The 24,525-nt window shown below is 35.8% G+C and overlaps 2 protein-coding genes across 5 annotated transcripts in view; one reads left to right on the forward strand and one right to left on the reverse strand.

The window, feature by feature from the left end:
- Positions 1–1,765: 1,765 nt before the first annotated feature.
- Positions 1,766–12,487, reverse strand: LOC128157347 (mucin-3A-like). The gene is made up of 11 exons (XM_052819847.1): positions 12,354–12,487; positions 7,055–11,943; positions 6,836–6,936; positions 6,657–6,721; positions 6,360–6,556; positions 5,960–6,125; positions 5,583–5,744; positions 5,352–5,487; positions 5,056–5,184; positions 2,543–2,596; positions 1,766–1,955 (listed from the first exon to the last, which is right to left on the reverse strand). The coding sequence occupies exons 2-11, from the start codon at positions 11,940–11,942 to the stop codon at positions 1,881–1,883; spliced, it is 5,973 nt and encodes a 1,990-aa protein (XP_052675807.1). The 5' UTR covers position 11,943; positions 12,354–12,487; the 3' UTR covers positions 1,766–1,880.
- A 1,725-nt stretch (positions 12,488–14,212) lies between these two features.
- Positions 14,213–24,525, forward strand: part of LOC128155616 (cys-loop ligand-gated ion channel-like) — a 34,672-nt gene continuing 24,359 nt past the window's right edge. Inside the window, exon 1 of one of the 4 annotated variants that reach the window (XM_052817416.1) lies at positions 14,213–14,735. In XM_052817416.1, the coding sequence (XP_052673376.1) occupies positions 14,508–14,735 (228 nt within the window). In that variant the 5' untranslated portion in view covers positions 14,213–14,507. Of the gene's footprint in view, positions 14,736–20,848; positions 21,796–24,525 lie in introns of those variants that run through there. The other 3 variants (XM_052817414.1, XM_052817417.1, XM_052817415.1) reach the window with 3 other exon arrangements.

The following is a 24,525-nucleotide window of genomic DNA, read 5'->3' on the forward strand; positions in this document are numbered from 1 at the left end:
AATATGATAGTAAAGTTAATATATATATATATATATATATATATATATATATATATATATATATATATATATATATATATATATATGTGTGTGTGTGTGTGTGTGTGTGTGTGTGTGTGTGTGTGTGTGTGTGTGTGTGTTAGAAATAGACATAGAGCACACCCCACCCCCGGGGAAACAGGAATTCCAAAACCAAAAACCACATCGATGCAGAGTCGTTCTGATGTCCAAGGTACACAACCCACTCAACTTTACTTTGGGACAAGACGGTGAGGGTGTCGGAGGCAAGGTAAGTGACAACTTAATATATATAGTTTTCTTCGGCTTCGTTACTTAATCAAATCAGTATTTGGGAGTACTTAACTTTTGATGAATAGTGAAATGTGGAATAAACATAGTTACTAGAATCATAACTAAGAATGCTCTCATGTACCGTATATATATAAATATATATATTTTTGTCCCCCGCCGCAACGCGGTGCGGGGACATAGAAATGCCGGGCGTCCGTCCGTGCGTCCGTGCGTCCGTGTGTCCGTGCGTCCGTGCGTCCGTGTGTCCGTCCGTCACACTTTTTTGTAAGCGCTCTCATGCCTACAAATTTTGACGGATTTTCATTAAATTTATACCAAATGTATATACCACTATTACCTTGGTCAAGTTCGAAAATCAGCATTGGTTGATACTTTTTGTTGGAGTTATGAGACTTTGACCACAATAATGACTCTGTTTTATCCAAAAATTGACCTTGTAAGCGCTCTCATGCCTACAAATTTTGACGGATTTTCATTGAATTTATACCAAATGTTTATACTACTATTACCTTGGTCAAGTTCGAAAATCAGCATTGGTCGATACGTTTTGTTGGAGTTATGGGACTTTGGCCGCAATAACGACTCCGTTTTATCCAAAAATTGACCTTGTAAGCGCTCTCATGCCTACAAATTTTGAGGGATTTTCATTAAATTTATACCAAATGTATATACCACTATTACCTTGGTCAAGTTCGAAAATCAGCATTGGTCGATACTTTTTGTTGGAGTTATGAGACTTTGACCGCAATAATGACTCTGTTTTATCCAAAAATTGACCTTGTAAGCGCTCTCATGCCTACAAATTTTGACGGATTTTCATTAAATTTATACCAAATGTTTATACTACTATTACCTTGGTCAAGTTCGAAAATCAGCATTGATTGATACTTTTTGTTGGAGTTATGGGACTTTGACCGCAATAATGACTCTGTTTTATCCAAAAATTGACCTTGTAAGCGCTCTCATGCCTACAAATTTTGACAGATTTTCATTAAATTTATACCAAATGTATATACCACTATTACCTTGGTCAAGTTCGAAAATCAGCATTGGTCGATACTTTTTGTTGGAGTTATGGGACTTTGACCGCAATAATGACTCCGTTTTATCCAAAAATTGGCCTTGTAAGCGCTCTCATGCCTACAAATTTTGACGGATTTTCATAAGATTTATACCAAATGTTTATATCAATAATACTTTGGTCAAGTTCGAAAATCAGCATTGGTCGATCCTTTTTGTTGGAGTTATGGGACTTTGACCACAATAATGACTCCAGTTTATCCGAAAATTGGCCTTGTAAGCGCTCTCATGCCTACAAATTTTAACGGATTTTCATTAGATTTATACTAAATGTTTATACCACTAATACCTTGGTCAAGTTCCTAAATCAGCCTTGGTCGATGGACTCGATACTAGACAGCTTGACCGGCGGGGGACCCAGGAATTCTATTCTTGTTTTTATTACAAGAAATACATATCATACATATCGTTAAACAGGGAATAAACATGTACAAAATGATGTGTTACAGAAATTTAGTTTCAATTTATTCCGTTGAGAGATGTGTGAACTAAAGATGAGTCCGCTCCTCCACAAAATCACAAAAAGCAGGATTGGTGTAACCCACTGATCCCCACGACTGGTCCTGTTAATGAAATGTAAGGAAATCTTTCATTCAATCGCATTGTTTTTAAATTTCTTAATACTGGATAAAACAAGTATATGTCTAAGTCCTATTTTATGAACTTTAAACAATTATAATAATGTCAGCGAGCTTCTGTCTAAACCAGAACAGAAAGCCGTTTATATAAGTGTATCTATATTTGAAATACCCAAAGAACTATTCTCTTTAGAGAGGTGGACAAAAATAGAGAATACTTAATCAACTGGAATCAAAGATATTTTTTAAATCTAGAATTCTACCTCGGGCATGCTGTGTCTTAAAACTAGAATTACATGCACATCTACTCGATGTCTCTGAACTTGAATTACCTTTACTGCAAGTCATCTCTTAATAAAAGTTAAACCGGTCTAAACTAGTTTTTCCACTTGTACACATTCTAGAAACTGAAATTATCTTTCGTTACATGAAAATACCTCTTGCACAAGCATTCAATTAACTGGAATTTCCTCTCACACGGATCTATGAGGTGAAATTATCTTTATATAGAATCTGCTTCCCCTAAACAAGAGTAACCTTCGAACACGATCTGATACTGATATTCCACTTACTGTCAGGTATATTGCACTTGGTTCCTTGGACACAACGGGCCTTTTGATGGTGAACTAAAAGACATGAATGAAAATATCACTTACTCATAGATTTATGATGTTTGAATAAACTCAATCACTTCTAAATTAAGGACGGTAATAATTTCACGATTTCAGTAAACTGAGTTGGAATATACATGGAAGACAATTTTTAAATGTTTGATTAACCAATTGAGGCAATAAAAATATTGAGAATATGAAGATAATTTTTACATATTCATCTCGTACATTACCCAAAATGTCACTGTTAACGTTGTGAATATAGTATAATCTAGATACGATCTCGTTACGAAGAACGAGTAGGTCTTCCGTTCAATTTTTAAATGATACGATTAAAATATCAATGAAATTTCCCCTCAACTACTCCCTTTCATATAATGTATACGGTTGTCAATAGCCTTTAAAATGCTTAACAAAGTGTTTTGCTGTGGCAATGATGTTTTCAAACTGATATTGTTATGATCAACAACTTTGTTTCTATAATGCATTACAAAATCTTGATCGTTTTTAAGGTATGGTTAATGACTTTACGAGTGTCTTGTCCCCTAATTCCAGGGGCCAACCCTTTTTTCTTGTGTTCATTTGAAAAGTCTCACAAATACTAACATTTTGTGTTCGTACACCTATCTATACTTGTTGATCATTTTTCAGATACAAATGATTATATATTTTTTGGCAAGCCCTCTAGATCCTTAATGGGGATAGACATTGGTGTTTTGATTAATGGAATCGCTTAATATCATCAATGCAGGCATTTTATCTTCTACAATGCTAAACAAAATATGTCTCCTTCTCTAGATATATTGCGTCAGAGTTTAAGTACTTTGGCCCCTAAAAATACTTCATTACGTAATAAATGGGTGTAGCATTGATTTTACCTGATGGATATTGCTACGATCAACAACTTTGCTTATATAATGCATTACAAAATCTTGTTTGTTTTAAAGTTATTTGTAACACAGTTCACGAGTAGCTTGACCCCTAATTTAAGGGACCAGCCCTTTTTTCATGATGTCTTTGAAAAGGTCTTAAGAATACTTACATTGTTTGTTCTTACACCCATCTAAAATTGTTGATTATTTTTGAGATACAAATGATTGAATATTTTAGGGGCCAGCCCTCTAGATCCTTAATGGGGACAGACATTAGTGTTTTGATTAATGGAATCGATTAGAATCATCAATGCAGGCATTTTCTCTTCTACATTGCCTAACAAAATATGTCTCCTTCTCTAGAGATATTGCGTCCAGGTTTAAGTACTTTGGCCCCTAAAAATCCGTAATTACGTAAAAAATGGGCAAAGCAATGATTTTATTCGATAGATATTGTTACGATCCACAACTTTTCTTCTATAATGCATTACAAAATCTTTATCGTATTTGAGTTATTTGTATTAGAGTTTACAAGTGTCTTGGCCCCTAAAAAAAGGGGCCAGCCCCTTTTTCTTGAATTTGTTGGAAAGAACTTTTAATTATCTACCACTTTTGTTATATATGTCTTAACAAAATATTAACTGATAAAAAGATACAAATCAAAACGTATGAAAATTTTGATTTAAAATTCGTATCCAATTTTCGAGCCCAGGCGAGATCCTAAACTTTGCGCCACTGGCATAAAAAAACTGCATTGTGCACAACTTCAAACTATGGTCTACCTATCCTGAAAATTTTATATTCATATCTCTGATAGTCTCTGAGTTTATGTCTGCACAAAATTGGTCGTAAAAATTTACAAAATCAGCCGTAAATCGGAAACGGAAGTGACGATTTCAAAATTTCAAAAAACTTCTAGAATTATGACCACTGGCAATCGTCTGTGAAAAAATGGTCGAAATCGGCAGAATAGTTTTCGAGATATCGCGTGCACAAAATTTGTGGAAAAAAATAATAAGGTCTTCCGTTGGAAACGGAAGACCTTAACTAGACCTCTAGGTACAACTCGGATATTTTGAAATTTTGTAATTGGGTGTTATCTTAAACGCTTAAATCAAATAGGTAGAAGAATGAATTGAAAGTACAAACAACTAAAGATTCAGTTAAGGTAAAGGAAATAGTATTTCCTCAAAACGACTAATATCCAAAACACCACGCAAAGATATCAAAGTTTTACATCACTAACTCAAGTTTTATTGACCCTGTACACAAAAGTAGAAACACCTTACCACGTTAATACCGATATTTTCAAATTCTTAGTCATTTTCACAAGTCATCTGCGAACACAGGCAACTGACATTGAAAATAATAATCCTGTTTGTGGTAAGATACATGTAACTTACTGAACTGTATTAATAAATATATTAATAGTAATTATTATAATAGAACAGGAAATAACATAATTATCAATAAAAAAGATATTAAACTAGTATACCTGTGTCGCGCCTCAGGTGTAAATCTTACATCCTGAATTTAGAAATGGCACATGGGCGTTATCTGTGGTGTCTGACCTATTAACTGTATGTACTAATTGTGACTTACATCTGCCTCAAGGTTGAAATGGCTGTAGCTGGGTACAGCATCAATAAAACTGGTGGCCATAAGCCCGCCGTTTCTGGGTAGATAAAGACCGGGCCTTGTTAACCGACCACTCCCAAATGGGTCATGAGCCTGGGAAATTGGAGGTTTTTTATTAATATATATACCACAACGCCTTTATCCAATTTGGTACACCCTGTTTATAAACCCAGGGTGTCTCAAAAATTACTAAAATCAAAATGGAATCTCAAAATTTAATGATTTGCTTTATAAAAAAGGGTTTTCTATTGCTCAATTACCGGAACTAAATATCTCCCATCTCTTAGAGATCTTTTGTATGGGACATCTCGTGTGGAGTATCTTCCAGAAAAGGTGGACCACCTGGAATCCCCACCATTCAAACCCCGCCAGCCCGTGGCATCGTCTTCCAAGAAACTTCATACATAAAATGAAAGATCAGCAAAATTAACACACGCAAAGACGATATCTGATCTAAACAATAAGAGAACAGATATCATGATCAGAGTTACCTTTCTTTGTCTGTTCTCCGTGATCTGATAAGGCATCCAACGAAAATAATCATAAACACCACTCCAAGAGACCCGAAAGTGATTCCGAGCTGGGCTTCTAGCGACACCGCTCGACTCTCACAGTTCACGCCGTAATAAATGTTCAACCAATCAGAGGCACAGCTACAAAGAATACTCATTTCTAGCTTTACAACATCATCATTAATTTATTTGTCATATTGCATTAATATACATAATCAAAATGCCTTTCAATATATGTTGTAGACAAATTTATTGAAAAAAAATCAAACGTATTGAAAACTGTGCACAATAGAAATTTACAGGATATCTCCACTATCTAAGAGACCCATACAAGCACCGTGTTGTGACATCTTTACCTGCAGTAAGTAGTGTCAACTGATTGAACGCATTCGCCATTTGGACCACATTCAAGGTAGCACGCACGCTGCATGGGATTGCATAATACGGCAGTGGTGTTGTTGTTGGATAAGATGCATTTTTGAAAGCTTCCACAAATGTCTACTGCGTCGCACTCAGTGTCGTCTGCAATCAATCTTAAGTGTACAGAGGTCATATCTTGAATCATGCATGTTTGTTTTGAATTCTTGCACATGCAAATATGAACGAAATTCTGACAGTTACATTATGCAAATACCGGATGAGACTTCGACATTTCCGAAAAAGTGTCGCTTGCAAATTGTTGGTCAAAAATTCAATATACTTGCAGAAATGAACTGTATAATGATATGACAATATTATTAGAGACAATAAACATACTCTGATGCAACAGAAATGATCTTCTGACATCCCCTTTGTTGTCATATAACTTCCCTCTAGAGGTGTTGAGCTTGGTATAATTGACCGATTCCAGTGTATTGACCATTTTCTGAACTGCGCTTTTAACAGTAGTATTAATTCTACGAAGACTACCGACTTTCACTTTGGCTTGGACATGTACTTTTATACTACCCTTCCTGAAGAGGAAATATCAACAACCGTTAAAACATGCATTTATGAATTATGAGAATTGAATAGTTTAACTAAATCAATAAAAATATGACGAAGAGATCTTACGTAACAGTGGCGACCTCTAACTGAAAGATGTTACGATATTCCTTTGGTAGGAAATTGTCTTTTACCTTAAAAAATGCAACTGAATTTAGACATTTCATTACTACAATGATACAATTTTGATAATGTCAGGGGTATAAGAATCAATCATGAATATTTGATATATAACAATTTATTCTTACCAGTAAACTAATTTCTGATATGAACTTAAAATCATCTTTCAGTTTCCTTTCGAATGTTCCAGAAATCCATATCACAATGCCAAATTCAAAATAAGCAGAATCTACAAAAAACATACCACATATATGGATAATCCTCAAAATTGTTCTAAATCGGATTAACAAGCAGTTAGTTTTAGATCCATCAATTTCAAATAACAAAGAAAAAGGAACCTACTGTACCTATGTGTGGTTTGATCTTTGCAGAAGACTGTGTTGAAAAAGTGACATCCCGTGTTGGTATAGTGGAAGACCCTGTTACAGACTCCAGCGTAGTGGGTTCGTTTCCAGGTACACCAGTGTTAGCTTTTGATGAAGAGGTACCTGTTGAGTGGTGGTCAAATGTCGTCTGATGTCCAGAAATACCTTTTGATTGCGAAATTCCATTGTTTGTTGTCGTAGATACCTCAGCGCCATTGGTTGTGAAATTATATTCTAACTCCGCTGAAGATGTCTGAGGAAGTTCCGAAACACCATTCGAACTAGTCACGAATTGTGCATCTGTCTCCTCAGTGGACTCGGGTTTGTCGGTAGAAGCAATCGCTGAAAATTTTATATTGTCAATCGTGGAATGAACAGGTGAGATATCTGTATGTATGTTTGAGCCTGTTTCTTGTGTTTTTGATGGGATCGTTGAAATATCCGTAGTCTGGAGACCCAGAGTGGCATTTGGAGTTGTGGCCGAATTGGACAATGTTGTTTCTTCATTTTCTACAGTTGATTCAGAAAAGCCAAGTGTTTCCCTGGTAGACTGAGTCAAACTGGCGGTCATCGGGAGAGCTGTTTCAGTGGAAGAAGTATTTTCCATCAGTTGTGGTGTTGAAAACGCAGCAGAAACTTGCTCAGTGGAACTTGGAATTTCCTGGGCTGTGGAGATCTTATGAGTCATGATCGTTGTAGTTGCCCCTTCCTCTGTTGTGAAAGAATTCCCTAACCCCAATGTTGTGAATTCAACGGTAGGGACTTGTTCTGATGTTTCTGTAGATACATTTTCAATTAATGACGTTTTATCAGAAATGCTTGATGATTCCATGACAGTTGTGGACATAGTGATTTTCACAGGTACATCAGTGTCCCTCTTGTCAGAAGGAGAGGTTTCTGCACTGTTTATTGTTGTTTGCGATGTCATGCCGGACAATAGAGACGTTGTTTCAGCAGAAAAACCGACTGTAGATGACCACGTGGTTTCTTCCCCTGGATGATTTGTTGATGACTTTGTTGTTTCTAATAAAGAACCTTCTGACGTGGACAAGTATTGCAGTGTAAAGTCAGTGGATCCAGTGTTTGATGGCACATAATTTGTCGTGGTAGACACTTCTTCAAATGCTATTTCCATTGTTGTGCTGGGCTCAGTTTCTTGGTAGGCTCCTGTCGTTACTGATCTTTTGGTTGTTGTTGATTCTGTAAACTTTGACTCAGTAGTATCGGTAACACCCGTAGTCATTTCTAGCTCGTATTGTGTAGAAAAAAATTCACTATTAGTTGAATGCTCCTCTGTTGTGTATTGGAGTTCAAACTCCGTAGACATTCCCACGCTCGATGTGGACAATCTCTCTGAGGTAGTATCACTGGTTGAAAAAGTTTGTCCTTCATTAGTATATGCAGATGTTTCTATTCCTAACATGGGAGTAGTGGTTCCCGTTACAGCATTTTTTGTTGTCATTGCTGTCGATTCATTTATTGTAGGGATTTCTGTTGTGGCAACATCTGAAGAATGGTATTCTGTTGATTCATTGTCTGTGATTAATGGATGTGGCGTATTTGTAGATTCTGCATGAGTAGTTAGAACAGCAGTTGTTGAAATATCAGTTGTTTCATATAATGTTGATGGAGGTTGATATTCTTCTGTCTCTCCATCAGTGCTAAGCGATGTAGAAGGAGGTTGATCTGTTGTTGTAACCGTCATAGAAGATACATATATTGTTGTTTCTCTATCAGTGACATGTGATGTTGAAAATGGTTGATATTCTGTTGTTTCCCTTTCAGTATCAGTGACATTAGATGAAGAGGGAGGATGAAATTCGGTTGTCTCTCCATCAGTGGCATGTGATGTAGAGTAAGTATGGAATTTTGTTGTTGGTTCTTTATCTGTTGGATCAGATGTTGAAGGGGGTTGATATTCTGTTGTTTCTCCTTCAGTGGCATGCGATATTGAAAGAGATTTTGTTGTTTCTATAGCATTAATTTGAGGTGTAGAGAGAGGTTGGTATTCTGTTGTTTCTTCATCGGTAATATGTGCTGAGGAAAAAGGATGATTATTTGTTGTTGTTTCTTTATCAGTTTCATTTGATGTTGAAGGAGGTTGATATTCTGTTGTTTTTTCATCAGTGGGATGTGATGTCGAATGAATTAAATATTCTGTCGTTTCTTTTTCAGTAGCATACGCTTTAGAAGAAGGAAGAAATTCTGTTGTTTCTGTGTCAGAAGTATGTGATGATAAAGGTAAAAATTTTGTTGTTTTTCTGTCAGTAAGATCAGATGTGAAGGATTGTTGATATTCTGTTTTCTCTTTATCAGTCGCATGTGATGAAACAGAAGGTTGAAATTCTGTTGTTTCATTGTCACTGGGATGTGGTCTTGAAGAAGGTTGAATCATTATTATTTCTTTAGTGATTAGAAGTGAAGTAGAAGGCTTTAATTCCGCTCTCTCGGTCTCAGAAGTATGCGATGAAACAGAAGTTTGAAATTCTGTTGTTTCACTAAAAGTGGGATGAGAGGTAAAAGATGTTTCCGTTGTTTCTCTATCAGACTTTTGTGAAGTAAATGTAAGTTGGAATTCTGTTTCTTTACCAGTGGCAGAAAGGGTAGAAGAAGGTTGAAATTCCGTTGTTTCTTTATCAAAATCACGAGGTGAAGTTGAATGTTGATTTTCTGTCGTCTCTGATTCAGGGACTGGTGATGAAGAAGAAGGTTGATACTGTGGTGTTTCTGTCTGGAAAGATTGATATTCTGTTGTTTCTCTGTTATTGACATCAGGTGATGTGGAATGTTGTAATTCTGTTGTTACTCTATCATTGGCATGAAGTGAAGTAGGATTTTGATGTTTTTCTGTTGTTTCTTTGTCGGCTATAGTTGATATGAAAGAAGGTTGGTATTCTTTTGTTGCTTCTGTTGGACTTACATGCGATGTTTGAGATAAATGAGGCTGATATGATATTGTTTCACTTGCACGTGTCTGCGATTTAGACTTTTGGTTTTCTGAAACAGTCACTTGTATACGCATCGTAGAATATTCACTGTCATTTGTTTTTGTACTTAGTGCCTCAGGAGAGATAGTTGGTTTTTTTGTTTCATAAATACCAGTTTTCTGGGAATTAGATGAAGGTGGATAATCTGTTGTCTCTTTTGGTGATGCTTGTTGTGTACTTTGTTCACTCTTTGTATTGTCTGTTTGAACGATTGTCTCTACAGCTGTTGTCGGACTGCCATAGGATGTCATACCTTCTGTAGTGGTTTCACTTCCAGTCGTTGTTGTTTTTGTTGAGACATTGCTAGTTTGTGTATGATTTAGTTCTGTAGATGAAAGAATGTTTCCTGTTGTATGTATATTTAAAGTCGTGCTTTTAGTTAACGAAAAAGTTGCAGACGGGTTTGTTGCTGTTGAACCTAAGGACGATGCATCTATAGTAGTCCTTTCTGAAGTGACAACACCGGTCGTTTCTTCTGTAGCATTAGGCTGGGTTGCAGTGTGGGATTCAGTTTCAGGCTTTAATGTAACATCTGTATAAGATGCTGAAAAGAACGGGGTTGTTCCTAATGATGATTTGTTTTTTATCTCTGTTGACGGTATTGTTTTGGTTGTGGTTGGAGTGATCCCAGGTTGGTTGGATGCATTGCTGTTTGTAGATGGTTTTTCGACGGAAGAATTAAATTGAATTGACGGCTTAGTAATCCACAGATGTTCAGTCTCTGACATATTTTGTGTAGATTTTTCCACGGGCTCTGTGTTAGGTACTCCGGTTGATGAAGGAACTAGATCTTTATATGACGTAGCGTGTTCTTGTTGTGAATACGTAGTCTGTTCAATTGTAGTTTTGGTAGAATTCGATGGCACAGTTGAAAATTTTTTACCCGTAGATAACACTGAAGCAACGGATGCGGTCGATGATATCTGTTGGTTGTTTTCCGATTTTGGAAACATATCAGTGGAAAATGAGGTCTGGGGTTTAGTGTTGACTGGTGGTTCAGTAGAAGCAGTAGACTCTGAGGGAGGTCCATTTGTCGATACTGTCTGTGGACCAAACTTTGTGGTTTCTTTGGGAGAATTCGAAAAGCTAGCTGTATTGGCTAAAGATGGGTAACTAGTTGTTGTTTTAAGGTTGGCCGAGTTAATTTCTGTCAACGAATTCGTTGTAGCTGTCGTCAGTGCATGAAATGGCGTAGACTGAATGGGACGTTGTTCTGTAAACATATCTAGTGTTAACTCTGAAGTTTCTAATGTGACTGATGTAGAGCCTTTGATAGATTTAGTAGTCTTATTACTGATGACAGGTTTTGTGTTTCCGTGGTTAGATGTGCCTAATGATGGCATTATGACAGGAGAACCTGATGTAAAAATTTTTGACTCTGTGTCCTTAGAAGGTAATGAAGACACAACTTTTGTTGTTTTGTATGTAGCTTTGCCAAAGGGTGTCGATGAAGTTGAAATTGAAGGCTTTTTATCTGTCGACGCTGGATTTGATTTTGGTGTAGCTTTCACTTTGACCGAACTATTATTTTCTATATCGATAGTGTTCGTGGGAAAGACCCCCGAGATATCGGTGCTCTTCTTCTCATTGTTAGTCATTTCTTTTTGGAGATGGTGTCCTTTGATAAAGTTGGCAGTGACAGTCTTGGAAGCATTAATTTGGGCACTTGTTTGAGCGTTTTGTTGTAACGTACTCCTTTGTGTCAATACGTCAGTTTTTCCTGCACTGGCTTTTTGATTATTTTGCTTTGATTGATTTTGATTGGTTGTAGGAACTAAAGTGTCAGTGTTTATCCATGTGGCACTCACTTGCTTCCCCTCAATTATTAGTAAAATACACAAACTAGTTATTCCAATACACAACCGAAAAGTATTGAAATGCATCCTAAAAAATAAAAAGAAATAAAGCCACTGATTTGCGTTGGCATGAGTACTTTTTAACTTCTTAATATCTCATATAATTAAAAGTATAGAGGGTTTTACCGATGTTAAATTGTAAATGCTTTTAGTTCGTATATACACACTAAAATTTTTGCTAAATACAAAATTAGGTACGGTTCTTGAATTGAGAAGAAATTACTTGTATTATTAAATATAAAATAGAATGTATGATATACCAGGTATTGTAAGATTTATAATATATTGTATATTTTTATGATATAAGATATTGTAAAAAAAAGAAAAAGAAAAAAGAATAACGGTCGCTGTTGGTACTGATATTTTGATTTACCTGAAATTTAATTAGACTGTATTTATTTTATCACAGAAGGAGTAAATAGTATCAAAGTAACTTACCTTGCTACACAAGCCTCCCCAATTAACACAAGTTTCTTAACATAAACATTGAGGGTTCAGGGCAATTTTCCGTAATTGATGCCTCAATTTTGATAAGGATAAGTGCACAAGAAAAAGTTCCTGCCCCTCTTGTTCAAACTTGTGTCCAGTCATGGAGACCTTTGAAGTGGTTCGATCCCGATTTTTAAATGAATTGCTTCATTAATCGGTACAGGTTTGCATAGGTTTCCTTTAAATAGATAAGGAAAACGGGAGAGGTTGTCCGAGCATTGTTCATTATCTAGAGGTTGTTTACAGAGATTAAAGAGCAGAGAGACGCCCTATCGCCACACCTCCGTGCTACTGGGCACTTCTAATGCATCGGGTAAAATCCTCCAAAAAGCATTGAAAGACTTTATAGAAAACGCAAAAGGTATTTCATTATTAAAACCCACTTTATTAAAATAGTAGCGTTCGTGGGCTTTTTGGAAATTCGACTATTGAGTATTAATTCAACATCTGCGTAGTACCCAGTAGGACGGTCACCACTAGGCGTTGACCATTATCAAAATTCCTTAAGCATGAATGTAGCTTCAATGTAAAAGTAATATTCTACCGCGAAAACAATGCTGGCACGACAAATTACTTTGTTTTTCGTTATTTGGGATGATAACGTTTTAATAAAAGATGATCATTTATCTTAGATTTGTCGTGTTTTATTTATTTATTCACTGTATAAGAATATAAGTTTAAGTATTTACAATGCCGGTTTATCAAACCATCGCAAGTTCGAACTTTTATTTACTTTGTGACCTAAAGAATTATAGAAAAAAGATTAAGACGATATAATTTTATCTGTTCAACTTCAATATTAACCGTTGACATATCATTATTTTCACTTGAGGGTTCTTTATCTGTGCACGATACCTCTTTATTCTTGGCTCTATTTTCAAACAATTCCTCAAATCCACATTTGACCCCACAAACACCATTTCATAAGCGAACAAATGATATTCATCGATATCTTTGTGAACCTGCTTATCAGAAAACCCGTATTTATTATCTTACAGCAGCAAACAATTGCATCTGAAAAAGACCTATTGTTTTCCACAGCATACCAAAGTGACAGAATATAAATTCAAAAACTGTGTTCCCTTCCTCACAATACGTCAGAGGTATTCATGAAGCACCTGGAGGAACCGTTTTACAATGGAGAGAGATGGCATTAGCTGTCCCCGGTGACACTGACGACTGGCTGTTCTGACACTCATAGATACCCAACGCTGGTTGCTACCGTCAGTAAACGGTGTACAATTGATGGTCCCATAATTTTGCAAGAGAAGAACACTTTTCTATCTTGTTTGTGCTTTGCTATGTTAGGAGATACTGTGTCCGTTATCTCTGTATAGCATGCATCAATGGAACAAAATGATTTAAAAGCTCGTCGTTACGACGTTCAAATGGTTTTGTTGTAACAAATTGTGTATCTCAATAACATTATACCACAGAGTGGGAGGATAATGCCGCGGACCGACGGTGATCTCGTCCATTTTACCGCCTCCATTCCTGTAAAAGATAATTTGGAGATATATAAAAATGTCAAATATCCTGTTAATGAAAAATATCTCTATCGTTACGTGGCATTGCTTTTTTATGGCGAACGATATAATAAATGTCCACACTAATTTCATCTCGAGCGTGAACTCATGCGGTCAAGGTTCTATATGTTACTGTATCACATCCTGGCATTTCTGTCGCCATGACAACACTCCCCCGACAGAAGCTATTTTTTGCAGATTCTACCAGCATCTCTATTACACGCCATTCTATTTATAGACTAGATTTGTTTGACATATGTTATCTGTAAAAACAGCTTCTGTAGGTTTCCCTTCATCCCAGCTTCGCCGCTTATTTGAACTGATGATGCCATTTGACAGAAATTATGCACTGGTGCAATGTTGGCAGCAGTGAACAATTGTAGATTTTAAATAATAACGCCTTTAATTTATTAGATGTTGTGAAAAAAATGGATAACCCGAAATCGATCAATAGATTGGATATTTATATTTTATTTTAGTGAATTTTTTATGTTGGAATTCGGAATACATGAAGAGAACAAACGCCACTGACCAACCTTGACCTTATCCTTTCAATGGTATCCGATGTCTTAATATTATGTTGATACTCGATGATATTGTTTTCCATACCAAGAATAAAATGACGAGTGTCGCCTATAGTTACATGACCCTTGATACTGTTGCACATGGCGGGGTGCCCGGAAACAGGAAGTCCTCCGCCTACCGCCAGCCGCACTCCCGGGAGAGCTCCGTCACTAGCGGCAGTTTGAGTAGAAACTACTCGTCCAAAAAGAGGAAGAAAAGGAAATCGGAGAATAAGAACAAGGTATTAAGTCAATTAATGAAGTAATTATGCAGATAATTAGGTCTGATTACAATTGATTACATGTCAGATGTTGATGCAGACAGCTTGTTTTATTCCCTTAACATCTTGGTTGATTTGTTTACTATTTATAATTTGGTTAATCTGTGACGTCATAATCCTCTATTAGATAATCCTCAGACGGCGCCCTATACTCTAAGCATCATTCCACATGCATTATCCTTGATGTCAGCATAAGAAAGCGGTTGGCAATTTTTGCTCATTATCAAACTGTCTGCCAATAATCGTCGAACTGTGTAGCTTTTTTATAGCCACATTTATTGCCTGTCGACATCTGAAAATCATTTTTACCAATATGTCAACGATGGGCCTTATTTATCATCCGTACGTTGCAACGCTTTTCATCCATAGACCGACCTCAATAACTTTGGTTATTTTTATGAGAGATTTGTTCCAATATCGAAACATTGAAAACCACTTATTTCGTCGTAATTGTGAACGGGCGCTCTTATCTCGGCGCTAAATATCCTGTACTGAATCCTGTATTGAATCATCTCTTTTTTCTCTCTCAGCGTGCGAAACACAGTGCAACTTCATCGACTATGACTTTTTTCTCAAATCAATAATAATAATTACGCCTTGCATGGCTGATCTGATGATAGAAAAATTTGAAACGAAAAAAGTTTTATTTTTTATGTTTGCAAAGACAGTAGTGTGCTAATTGTTTTCAAAACTGAAAAAAAACCGTTTGCAAAAGTAAAATACTAGTTGAGTTTTATTTTAAATGCTATGTTTTATAAGCATAATCAATATTAATGTGAAAGCCGGCGTTAAATAATTGATTTAATAATTGATACCCGGAGTGTGTTATCTTTGGCTTTAGTCGTGTATTGAATCCAGGTTCCCCCTTTCCTTCATACAGTCACACCAGATCAGCGGGGGAATTTCAAAGATTTTACTGCCAGGTCTGTTTGATGTCAGTTGTGATGTATCGTGTAGGGATACAAGGAATTACGGTCTTCACTGACTATTCACTCATTAACTTGTTACTTCCGACTGACAGATAAGTTCCTGACAGCAATGGCTTTTTTAAATTGGAATTCTTTCGATCTACGGAAAATCACCCCCGCATTCAGTTTTCAGGGTGGTCCTGGCAGACGAATAGAGAATTTCATCAACTTTGCAAGAATATTTATATAAGTTGTCCAAAGAAAACATATATATGCCTTACCTAGTGACAAATCTGTTCCTTAAAAATTATAAATTTGCCTTGTGTTTGGGCCTATGGTAGAAATGATGTGTACATTAGTTTTTTTTTTTTTAGAGTAAATGATAAAAACACTAGGCGAAGAAAAAGTAAATATAGAAAAAAAAATAAAAGTTTGTCCAAACTAATATTTCATCTTTGTATGAAAATATACGAATGTCTTGAATAGTTTTCCGTGAAAGGTAAATGAAAAATTAGAAATTATGTAACTCAATTTCATTGGAAAGGTCAAGGTCATGGTCAGATATTATTGATATACCCAATTTTGCATGAAATTTCTTATTGTTCAGATGTTTCTTTGAAATGAAATTTGATAAAATAGTTTGAACACTTACTTCATACTAAGCTATTTGTATGCTTGAATTGTGACGGACAGAGAATGACAAATGATAGAACCGTTTTAACAAGAGCTTGGACTTTGGGTAGTTGTGTCAAATAGCAATGTGACGTAGGCCTGTCTATTTCATCGCTGGCCACTCAGATATGGCTCTTTAAAATCAACAAAATGTGTCTGGCTTTTGAGCTAAGACAACGCAATCGATGCATATTTCGCTTGAAACTGCGTCATTTTTAATTTGTTTTGACGCAAGGAATAGATAGCTACGCCCTACTGAAAGTCCAAGATTTTTTTTTTAAATGGCCGGACGGACAAACGGAAGATGCTCATGGCAAACACTATCACATATGATCCGTCCATGTATATTGCGGGACGTAGTTGTAAAACCTTTTTCTTTCTTTTAACAATGCAAGGTAAACAAATACAATGTACCCTGTTTCACTTATGTGGGCAATGTAGACATATACAATATACCCTGTTTCTCTTATGTGGGCAAGGTAGACATGTACAATATACCCTGTTTCTCTTATGTGGGCAAGGTAGACATGTACAATATACCCTGTTTCTCTTATGTGGGCAAGGTAGACATATACAATGTACCCTGTTTCTCTTATGTGGGCAAGGTAGACATGTACAATATACCCTGTTTCTCTTATGTGGGCAAGGTAGACATATACAATGTACCCTGTTTCTCTTATGTGGGCAAGGTAGACATGTACAATATACCCTGTTTCTCTTATGTGGGCAAGGTAGACATATACAATGTACCCTGTTTCTCTTATGTGGGCAAGGTAAACATATACAATGTACCCTGTTTCTCTTATGTGGGCAAGGTAGACATGTACAATATACCCTGTTTCTCTTATGTGGGCAAGGTAGACATATACAATGTACCCTGTTTCTCTTATGTGGGCAAGGTAAACATATACAATGTACCCTGTTTCTCTTATGTAGGCTGAATAGATGTATAGGAATATGTGATTATATAACAATCACAGAGAATTCAGATTTTTACACCGCCTGTCTCTTATTTATCTATAGGAAACTAGAACAGGTGTTTACAGTCATAAACTGTTGAAATTTATTAAATTCCTCAAGTTTAGGTGAAAATTCAGACAACTTGCGTCATAGCTCGTCTTATCTGATTAGGATACGGTGTTCTCGTGTTTTGTATCTGATGTCGATCTTTAGTAGGCTATATCGATGATATCATATAATTAAGCAGATTCTTAATCTCTCAACCCCGTTGTTATTAAAATATGTGTAGAATATGTTGTGATCAATAGATAGTTGCAGGTTTTTTTTTGGTATTCTACGTTTACAATAGATGGCCATCTATTCTGAAAAGTATTCAGGGTACATGTACATAGATCTAGGAAAAAATGGATGGGAAAAATTATTCGTGGCTATTTACTTGAAAAGAATTCATGATGATAGGGCTTGATATCACGACAATATTTTTCGTTAAAATACAAAAAAGGATGCATGACCGCGAGGCCTTACCAATGCTGGTTAAAAAGACTAATGAGAGGCCTGAATGGTCGTGGCCATTTTTAATACCATATTTACCTCTATGAAATGAAGAGCTCTGTATCAAGATATAAAGAGACAAACATTCAAAAATTAACTCTGAAAATATTTGAATTTTTTATGTACTAAATAATAGTTAATAGTCAAAACTATCATTCTTTAAAGTTTTGAGGCAAATCTGATGGGACTTTGTTGACCACTCAGCCTCCATAATCTTTTCTTCTTTTATTGATTGACTGTCAAAGACAAGAATGCACCATGCAACGTATGCTTTTATAAGAGTCGTTGCTTCAAAACCTGAGGGATATGAATGCACATACGTAAGCGAAATTAGGTATACTCTCCGGATCCTTGTGAACTGTACATATTCCTAGGTCAGCTTATATTGGCATGCATGTATGTAAAAGATGAACGCTGTTTGGTGTCACCACATCAACTGGGTCATTCAAATATGCTGACTAGATATGATTGGACAACGCATAAACAACTTTTATAGGTCAACAACAAAACTCTTAATGTCTTTTTGGAATATTTACTTTTCTTGAAATTTTTATTGTAAATTGTAATTTATTACATGCCGAAAAAACACAAAAACATTTTAGTTTATCAACTTTTGCTAGACTTTTGGGGAAGCAAAATTGCAAAATCTGTCCGGCACAAAAATGGTATGGTATTAAACTCATTATAAAAGAAATTTTCTTCTGACAAACTCTTTTGATTTGTTTACCATGCTGGATTGAGTAACATATAAAATAATTATAATAGCAGTTTTTTTGCAGCAAAATAAAATTATAAAAATGCAGTTAGTATTGTATTAAATAAAATCTGTAGTGCGACTCCTTTAAGGTAATGTATTCATACAACAAATATTATTTAAAATATTAAATATTGCAGAAAGGGTCATTGTTGCGAGATTCAATTTTCGGGAATTGTTCCAAATTTATAGGTTTATAACAGTATATAATTTAATGGAAAGCCGAATTTTTGGACCATTAATTAAATAGGCCACGATAATTATATCAATGAAAAGTATATAAATGTTAAATATTGATTGTGATTTATTAGATATTGTTATTTAGGAATCGTCAGTTCCAGAAAAGGAATATTGGAATCGGAGAATTTTGATCGCCATTAAAGCCTGATGATTTCTCAGTGATTTATTAAGATGTTGATGTTATGACTCTCAAACACAGAATGAGATATTGTCTCACCTGTCAATTTGATACAGGTTGAAGGTTGTTGATTTCACAGTATATCAATATCTATATCATCATCTATCAGAGAGACAGTTAATAACGCCAAGATCTCTGCAGGGAACTTTCGATTTTTTCCCTCACCAGTCGCGGTAAACATGTATTTTATGAGCGACTTAATTTGTGATCCAATGGAATGCATTGCTATGGATTTTCCTTTAGGTAGCGATGGTTTCTTTATCCTTCACTAGCGGTCATGCACCGGTCACAGTCTCCCTCTATCTTAGTCTGATACTGAGATAGGAATGTCTCATCTCTTAAAGTGTGTCTTCAGTTTCAGAGCGATGCTGACAAATTTTTACATTTTTAAAGTTTCTATTGTTTTTATCATGAAAATGTTATCTGTGCTTCATGACCTTTTATTAGAATAAAAATCAAAGGAAGTTCTGCATCGGTATTCAGACGTTTTACAAGTTGAAGTATGTGAACTCAGCAGATATATGAAATGCGGAGTCGCGGTCAAAAACATTTAATTGGAGCATTAATTTGCGTTGGTTTCCGAAATACCACGAAGTCAAAATCAAAATTAACTTTAAAACTTCCACTACAAATCTATGTTATAAACACATACCCTTGCTAAGGATTGAACATTGTAAAAATAACAAGCAATTCTGAATTCAAAATAATTAGTACACAAGACTTAATGACATTACCTATTACCGTTGAAAAATCGCTCATAAAAATGTCCTGGGTCTTTCTATGCAACATGTAAATATTCGATTGAAGGACAATATGTCCAGTGTACAGCCTGACTTAGAGCACAAACTGCTAAGTTATCCCTGCGTGCCAAACTTAATGACTTCACAGAGGTACTTATGTCAAGGGCATTGACATTACGCCAGGGACACTTTGTTTAAATGCATTGCAAGATCAACAAACAAAAAAGTGCTATTTTATGTCTAACTAATTACGTGCATTTTGTGCATTTATTGATGATTAATTTTATGTGACTGTGCTGACCGTGATATATCCAAGGCTATTGTTTTTGTTTTAGTCCATATACGGTCATTTATAACAATCAAGGTCAAACATAGTTAAAATCGCTGTCAAATAAAAAGAAGGAGTACCGGTTACATCATCCTATCCGTATTTAAGTTTTGTTTTGATTTGATGTGATTGACATGTATCGGTCATGTTTTGTTTTGAAGATTGAACATCACACTAGAATCCACACTGTAAGAAATATTGGCAACTGCTTGATGGATTGAGTGTAATTGAATTCAAGCAAACTATTCCATATCGTTTTCACTTATCCTTTGCACATTCTTAGCATACAAGATCCAAAGCTTTAAATTAGAGATGCTTTTTAATGTTTTAGCGCAACAAGCACAGACAGAATTGCTAGTAAACAAGTAGCACATAATGTTCACCACTTGACGATGGTGTTTATTAACATTGATACGTATATCAATAAAACATTGCTGCCCCAAATTATCCTAATAAATGATATCAGAAATAGAAACTTTAATTTCTATTTACATCAGCGTGCCCGTAACATTAAGATATTCTGCTATCAACTTGGTATCAGTATATATGCACTGTAGGGTTTACTAATGTTTAACTTGTGTTTAACACCGCGTACCCTTAAAACACCCTTTACCACCCCTCCACTGGAAACAGTTTCCCCGACATTGGATGAAACTGAAGATGGCGGATTCCAAGTCCCCTTGAACTCAACATCAGCATAATTAAGTTATTTAGACATAGGATAGCGTCTTAATTTGTTCATTGTAAGTGTCCCCTCTCTATCGCCCGGGTTGTTAATGAAGTGGAAACCCGTGTTAACGCGTTAGTGCCCTCTGTACTCTTATCTCATTATTCTCGGAGTACGTTTCATACGGAGAACAGATTTACCCTCAAAGAATAAACGTGACATCGATCAGAGACTACGATAATTCTGATTTACATTGAAATTCTTGGGGTTATATTGGAGTTAATTTCGGGCCACTGACTGCAATGAACAAACTGCACGAATGTATAGCAAGTGTCAACGGAAGAATTGCGACATCGATTTTCATAAGCTGGTAATCATGCGAGAAAACAGCGTTCGTCTGTCAGGGTCCTCAATGTACATAGCTGATGCTGATGTATTCAGAACATCTACATTGTAATGGGCCTAATTTGATCAGAAATTGGCAGTGGTGGAATTAGCCAATTCTTTTATATGGATGAGGATCTTTCGGCCTGCAATGTCCCTCTGTGCCAACACTAAAGAATTTGCCCCGATATGGTAACTGCCACTGTTTTGTTCTAAAGCTTCGTGACGAATTTTTGTGAAACGTTCAGATGAAATGTATGAGAGGTTTAGAAAATTTGTCGATTATTTCTGAATTATGGATGCCAAGGCGCATGGCAGTTGGCTGCATCGTCCGGACACAGATTCGATAGGCCTGAGTACTACCGGTTCTACAATTCAACTGACTATCTAAAAACATAACCATATAGTGATGGAGATAGACTTGAAACTGTAGTAAGCAATTGCTTCACTTCTGGTGACAATTCAGCAGGTCAGCCATGTTTGGAATGGAGATTATGCAAAATTTTACAAACGGAACCCCTGAGTCTTACGGTGGGGTGGGGTATGAGATGAGACTACTTGCCAAGGGCAGCCCCGACCACCGACCCCCAAGCATGATCAATCTGACGTCAGAGGAGTACGAGAGGTCATTATTGAAGGTAAGTTTCGTATCGGACAATGACAAACCCTAACAAAACTGACATGGTGACATTTAACAAATTACCATTTTGTTAATCGAGTAATACTTTGACTAAATCAGCTGTGCATCAAACCCTTCTTTGTGACATTTCAAGTCAGACCTTGATAAAAATAAGACAGCGGGTTGTGCTTTTTCGATCATTATCACTTATTTTTCCTGGTAATGGAACACGATTTGCAAAAACATCTGTCGCACCACGAGGACAAAATACAGGATATCGAACACGTCATATAAAAGAATGAATGAAATGATCGATGATCAGCGATCATATCGTTTTATCATATCCGATGTTTTTTACATATGACAAATCTGGAATGGCAACAGTTGGTCACTGGATTTCATCAATAGCATCTGATTTATTCCATGTCTGATAAACAGCCTCAGAACAATAGGCGCGTTCTAAGAACAAATGGAACAGAAATGGAATCATGAGCATGAATGATCACTGTTTATACTGATGTGTATTTTGGAGTAGAGTCAGAAACACTTTGCAACCCTCCGTTCTAGAGACATGTAAAATAACTTGGGTTCGTATTGTTCGAATGGGTGTATGTATAAACTCTGATGCATTAGTGCAATAACTATCTGATGTCACAACTTGATTTAGAATTTTTTCCACAACTTAAAGATTTCTAAGAATTTCTCACCAAATGATGGAAATAATACCTCAGTTGTTAGTCTATATATTGTATATTTATAATGTTTTGTAATGGAAGCAGGATCTCTGAATCATCCTAACCAATCCAACTCTTAAACGTGAATTGAAAAGGGTCTGTTCTTAAAAACTCAGACTCTTTTAAAAATTACGCTATTCCTCCATTCTGTCTTATTGCATTATTTTACCCAAGCTAATGCCACGGAATCAAAGAATTAATCGTGGAGAGCAAATCATCCTGCCCTCGTTCATCAAATTTCTGTGCTTGTTCGAGCATAAGCTCATTATTAATAAAGAGATCGGCATGAATTCACTGAGACAATATAAACTGAAAGAAGAATTGATTGGGAGGAAATAGAGTTTCTTGGAAGGAACCGTAAGCTGTCTCTTCTACGAGTATATATTGGTCTTGTGAACTCGGTGGGACTCTAATAGCGGAAGGAGAGGCCGTGTGATTCGTCACTTAGTTAGCGATAATCTGCTTAACAAGTCGAGCGTCGGTGTAGGCCCTTGAAATCAATATACTGAAAAATAATGAAACCACAAACAGAAAAAAGGACATCCAACCAGTCAACTCCATCTGTATGTAAGCATAATTGGGTTCTAGTCACGTTGAAGTTCTTACCATAAAGTACTAAAACATATACACTGGGGTTTTTACCTCGAAATAAACAACAAAGTGCATGGTAAAAGAAAATTTCGTAGTTTTATGAAAAATTGTAAATATTTCATTCTTTGCATGAATTTCATTAGAGGGTGTAAAATAAGACAATCATATTTACATCAGAATGAAAGGGTAATAGAGTTAATTCAGCTTTTTATGGTTTTTTAAAAAACTATCTTTGAAGTAAAGCAATCATAGCAAAAACGATAATTTAGATCAGGCGGAACTGAACACATTAGTTGAAAAAGTGATCAATAATGCAGATATACACTTAAAGATAGGGCAGCATTGGACGAAGAGCTGGCAGCAACAAGCTGTGTCAAATATAATTTCAAAAAGCAAAAACATTCAATAACGAATAAATACTCAATTTTCCATAAGTTAAGTTGGTTATATTAGATCGGATTATTCTAAAATGTATCAATATTTTACATAGACTAAACATCACTATATTAATGCAAATTTAAAATACCAATCGGTATTTTAAAAGCATAAACCTTCCCAATCCAGTTTCATGAAGTATAAATTGGGTAGCTATTAAATAACTCAATTTTCTACCGTTAAGGAAAGATAATAAAATAACTGGCTGTAAGAATACAGTTTTGATGCGTCATCCTTTAACGTTACCAAAACGGTTTGCATAAGTAAAAAAAAATCAACAAGGTCTACACAACTAAAGAAACCAGATAGAATTGTTTTTGTCATGAAAGACCAAATATTTCAGTGGATAAATTGATACCAAAACAATCCCATTAGCTAAATGTAGCCTTGTAAGGGAGCGGTTTTGAACTCTATTGATAATCTTTGGATAGAAATAAATACTCCAGTAGTTTGCCCTGCACGAACTAAACTGATGTACATGTAACTACCATAAGGTTCTCCAACTACTCGGCAACTCTGGAGAACGAATGTTCTTCATGGACTTTATTCTGAGAGATCACAAGACATCAACATACGGGAAACAAGATTGATATCAATAAATGGGCATATTAATAGATACAATGTAATTAAAAACTATAATTTCTCGGGAAACACCGCCTAATCCCGCTCAAGTCTGAGGCATTCTAATCCATCAAGAAACTCCTGAGGGTAAAATAGTATCTGTGCTTCATAAATATAGAATTTTTATTTCCTTGGTCAAATAATGCATGAAAGCACCAGCATTGGATCGATTTTTTGTGGAAGACAAGGAAATATGTCTTCAAATTGATTGATTCAGAGGTTATCTTATTTATAAGATAATTGTATATTAAATGATAAAACAACAATATTCACCTAAAGTACCTGTAAACATCTTGGTGGTATAGATGCGTGATGATCCCGTCATCAGGTGGATCCTCCTTCCTCGGTTGTTTCGGCGCTGTCCACTA

This window comes from Crassostrea angulata, chromosome 7 (genome assembly GCF_025612915.1).
Source record: "Crassostrea angulata isolate pt1a10 chromosome 7, ASM2561291v2, whole genome shotgun sequence".
Lineage (NCBI taxonomy): Eukaryota > Metazoa > Mollusca > Bivalvia > Ostreida > Ostreidae > Magallana > Magallana angulata.